This window comes from Ostrea edulis, chromosome 9 (genome assembly GCF_947568905.1).
Source record: "Ostrea edulis chromosome 9, xbOstEdul1.1, whole genome shotgun sequence".
Lineage (NCBI taxonomy): Eukaryota > Metazoa > Mollusca > Bivalvia > Ostreida > Ostreidae > Ostrea > Ostrea edulis.
Window position 1 is genome coordinate 70,906,050 of NC_079172.1, and position 4,864 is coordinate 70,910,913.

The window sequence follows — 4,864 nt, forward strand, 5'->3', positions numbered from 1 at the left end:
TTCTGTAGGAAAGGAGCTTTTATAGCTGTGTGGTTTCATTAAAGAAACGTCCTTGATGCATAAAGAAAATGGATGGATTAATTTTGTCTCAGAGAATAGATAAGGCATTTCTTCTCATCAACAGCTTGCATTTGTAAAATACTGTGTATTATTTTCATCTAGGTCATTACGAAAATAGAACAATCTTCGAATCTCTAGACATTGGATGGCAGTTACTCCGAATCTTCCCCAAACAAATGTTGAAGAGAATTCCCCAATCCACGCTAGAGAAATACTATCCCCGTGATGCCCACAAGATGAACACCGGGGCAGGACCAAGTAAATCAGCCCCTGAACATAGTACGCAATTATAGGACTTCATAGCATCAACTCGGATCATTCCAGAACTGAAGACATTGATCAAATCATGCTTTTATCATGTGGCAATATCATGGCGTCTGATGTCGGGTAGATAACTAGCGCTCATTATGTATATTTTTTGTCAGGGTATTTCTCTGTTATTATCTGTGCCAGTGTTGTTAAGAATTGGGCTTGTACCATGGAGGGAATACTTTCAGTGAAATGTCCTTCTAAGTACCAAGTGTTGAAGGGTGCAGTCATCCAATTACTAATGGACTGATGAAATTTGTGTATAAGTAAATGAGTATGTCAAAGTCTGGTTCATGTCTAGTCATGTTGAGGGCACAGGACAGTGCCAGGTTACAGCTTATAAACACAGCTGTAGTGTGTAATATATAGAGAACATGTAGGGAATATGTATCCGGGGCAACGGCTGTATGTATCCGGGGCAACGGCTGTATGTATCCGGGGCAACAGCTTATGTATCCGGGGCAACGGCTGTATGTATCCGGGGCAACGGCTGTATGTATCCGGGGCAATGGCTTATGTATCCGGGGCAACGGGTGTATGTATCCGGGGCAACGGCTGTATGTATCTTCTGGGGGCTACTTCTGTTATGTAGGGGGGGGGGGGGGGGGGGGGGGGGGGGGGGGCAACATCTGTATGTATCCGGGTCAACTTCTGTTATGTATCCATCGCAACGTCTGTTATGTATCCATGGCAACATCTGTTATGTATCTAGGGGCAACTTTTAATATGTATCTGAGGCAACATTTGTTCTGTATCTGGGAGCAACTTCTGTTAAATGTATCCCAGGCAACTTCTGTTGCGTATCCGGGGGGGGGTCCGTGTGCAACCTGGGCAACATCTGTTTGCATCTTTGGCAACCTGTATGTATCCTATTTATCATTGTAATGTTTGAATTGTATTCCTATTTAATATCTATGAAAGTTTAATTGATGGACTTTACAGATTTATGAAGTCGTAAACTTCTAGTAAAGTTAGGACATTAGTTAAACTTGTGCATCTATAATACCCTGAAAGACATAGACCAAATGAACATTTACATGACATGATCAAGTATTCAGAATATAGCTTTGTGATAGAAATCTGCCATGTTATCCGGAATGTAAATATCACCGTAGATTTAATGATTCAGAAAACAGATGAAATTAATGCAGTGATGGGGCAGATATTCAAATAATGAGCATTACGTGCTTATTTTCTTGTCTCTGTAGAGTGTGTGATATAAAATCATTATAGGTAATATATTTGATTTGTGAATGAAAACAATGAAATAAAAGTAATACTCAAGTCAATGCTTTATTTATGTTCAAATACCATTAATTTAAAGTAGTGATCCTTTGCATGTTTCAAATTTACATGAAATTCAACGTTTTCTCTTAACTTTAACCTCGCAAATGAGTTCAGGATCCTGTTCGGCATTGATATCGTAAACGGGCACGTGCCGGTGAGATGGACCTAGAGATTGTACACGTACGCCGTCACTACCGAGCGAGATTTCCTGCAGTACCGGGGAGTGCATGGCGAGCCGAATTTTCAGCTCCATGCCGAGAACATGCGGGTCGTTGGACTGTAGACACATCTTTCGATTTCGGCAAGGCAGAGCACATAGTCTTTCTTTTAAGTCTTTTACTTCATTAAAGCTTTTATTCTTCTTTCTACTTGACCTAAGAACAATACACATATTTATAAATCAAACGGATATGAATTTTGAATATGGGAAAGGCATTTTGTCCTTGAACAAGGTGAACGGATGTTCAAACAGTTGTTTATCTGTAAAATGATATATCTCAAAACAAATTTAATTTTCAAATTCTCAGAGTAACGGTCTAACCCCGCGGGTTTCACACGATGCCGGATCATTTGATGATGATTATAAGTACCGGTTTGTACGATTGATTGTTTTATGTCGCATCGAGAATATTTTTCACTGATATCGAGACGTCACCAGCTGTAGGTGAAGTTCCACACACCTATGCTTAGCGCACAGGGTGCTAGCAGTGAGAATTCTTTAACGTGCCAACGCCCGCCGCGACACGGAGCCTCCGTTTTTAAGGTCGTATCCGAAAGACCCGTGAGAGTGTTTGGCGAAGGAGCAATCACTCTCTATGTGTACGTCTTAGTTTTGACGCGGCCATGGGTGGCCCGAACTCACGACATCCTGGTTACGAAACGAAAGCTCTACCACTGAGGTACAGTGACCGATACGTAACTTTGGAGATCTTTTGCTCATTCTTTATATTTACGCCACTATGTACTGAAGAATATGTAGGAGAACCTCAATTTATAAAGAATCGGTCTTACCTGTGGCGTTGACATGCCTTCGTCATTGTACAACAAACATACTGACGTCACAATGAAGTGTCGACGTTGAGTTGATTGTAAATTATGACGTTACATTAAACCTGTAGTTGATTGTGATGTCATTGTACGGGATGCGCGTCAAACCCACTCTGAGGTCCGCGTAGCTCGTACCTTTCACGCCGTGAAGCGTAGAGGAAGCACCGGAGCTTAACTGATTGTATCAAATCTAAGATGTTTAACATTACTAACAGTTCCATCGCCATGTGCATGACATAAACAATTGTGATGTTGAAAACGGAAGTCACGATAGGCATTGATACAATAACTGTTACGGCCGCGAGCTTGCGCTAAGCCATATACATGGGTCAAAATTTGTGGCACTTCATCCACAGCTGGTGACGTCTCTACATTAGTGTAAAATTCTCAAAATAAACAAAATTTAATTAAGAGTACGCTGATGTTGCCATAGAATCGCACGCAGCATTTCGCGCAGTCTTGAGATCTTTGGCAGGCCTATGCCAGTACAACACTTGGAAGCCCGGAAGCATAAAATATGATGGATTTTAATTACCTGTAATCCGTAATAGAATTTTTATATCTTTAAGCAGTTCAACAAGAGGAGCTCCAGAAGAGTCAAGGGTTAAATCCTCCGGCACTCCCTGGTTGGCGCTGAGCTGAAGGTTGTGTTCGGATTTGGAAAACTTCCGATAACACCGGGAATCCTAACTTATTACAAGACATGACCTTGAATCTCGGAGAGCTACTCTCTCCTTTAAGTCACATTACATACACTGTTTTCATATTTTTTATCGGAAATGCGTTATAATTTGTGAATTGAATTATCTTGCATCTCTGTAAACAAGATTATAGTTAATTAAGTATGAAAAAAGTCAGTGACGCAAAGTATTAAGCCCTTTATTAAACTGAATAGCTGAGGCACGATTAGGCGAGATCTCCCATGTGTGAGCCGCCCATGGTACATAATTTTACAACCGTAGAATGTATTTTTTATGAGTGGAACATGGTTTAAACAACTGGATGTCGTACTGTCCTTTGTGCTCCTCAGCACTGCTCATTTTGTGCCAGCCCTATTCTGTAACACGTCTGACTGTGTTAATACGACGTTACATCTCCGTGTACTTCACAGTGATAAAGAAAAAAAATCTCACGCTGCAGAGTGATGATGTTCTCTTTTATGTTGAAAGTTTAATTATAACAGCAATCCTTTTCCATGTGTCATTATTTAATTTTGGTTGAGTCTACTTACACGCAGATGTCATTTACGGGGGTGGGGTGGGGTATTTATTGGGTGCAGACTAGCTCAGACAAGTCATTCAGTGAAAGTTCAAATTTAATTCATGCAAAAGTTGTGTCTAATGAAGTTTGGAACTTTCCCAACACGGATTGATTTCGTAAGAAATTATGCTGTCAAAATTATTAATTGAATAACACAATAAAATGATAATAATGATATATAAAAAGGCTGATAAGACGTAAGAAATATGCTATGAGGACAAAAATTGATGTCAATATTAATTACTTAGGAAAATTAAATTGAGCAATTTAGATATTAAAAATCGACACAAATGATTTACAGTAATTGACATTTTTAGGTCAACGGATGCTTTAAAAACCGAAGAATTGCAAAATTTACCAAAGCATCGTGTTCAAAAAATATCAAGAATTGTTTTATTATATGACTGGATAATTCAAAACATTGAAAATGGCTACTGGAGACTATGAAACTATACCTGGCCCCAAGATCATAAACTGAGAATAGATGTTTAAAAAAAAGTGCAGGTTTATCAAAAATTCAAATGCAAAGATATACTGAAAATCTTATTTGTTTAAGAAAATTATTTCAAACGTTAGCTGGATTTGAAATTTAGACTTAAGAATATTCTCAGTTTATGGTCTTGAGGCCTGGTTGGCCATTTTCTTACAGTTACAATGTACCACATAGTCAAATTGATGAGACGTTATCCAAAAAAAAAAAAAGAAAGAAAAAAAGAAATGTCTTTCAGGTTTTTTTTCAAGTACAGGAAATGATATTCCTCGAACCTCCTCACACCGGCATATTGAATAAAGGGCATTAAAAAGATAGTTCTTAAATTTATTTGCATTTTAGCACTTTTATGACGCAACGTTCATTTGCCATGCATGTATTTTTTATATACTAGGTTGCAGGAGGAAATCT

At 38.8% G+C, this 4,864-nt stretch overlaps 1 protein-coding gene and 1 long non-coding RNA gene across 2 annotated transcripts in view; one reads left to right on the top strand and one right to left on the bottom strand.

Annotated features, from left to right (window-relative positions):
* LOC125659581 (V-type proton ATPase subunit B) overlaps nucleotides 1–1,653 on the top strand; it is a 35,955-nt gene extending 34,302 nt beyond the window's left edge. The window contains exon 14 of the mRNA XM_056150523.1: nucleotides 163–1,653. Coding sequence (XP_056006498.1) covers nucleotides 163–353 — 191 coding nt within the window. The 3' untranslated portion in view covers nucleotides 354–1,653. The remainder of the gene's footprint in view (nucleotides 1–162) is intronic.
* On the bottom strand, nucleotides 1,653–3,375 carry LOC125659587 (uncharacterized). The gene is made up of 2 exons (XR_007364129.2): nucleotides 3,239–3,375; nucleotides 1,653–2,030 (listed from the first exon to the last, which is right to left on the bottom strand). It is a non-coding gene; the product is annotated as an uncharacterized LOC125659587 (long non-coding RNA).
* Nucleotides 3,376–4,864: the final 1,489 nt, after the last annotated feature.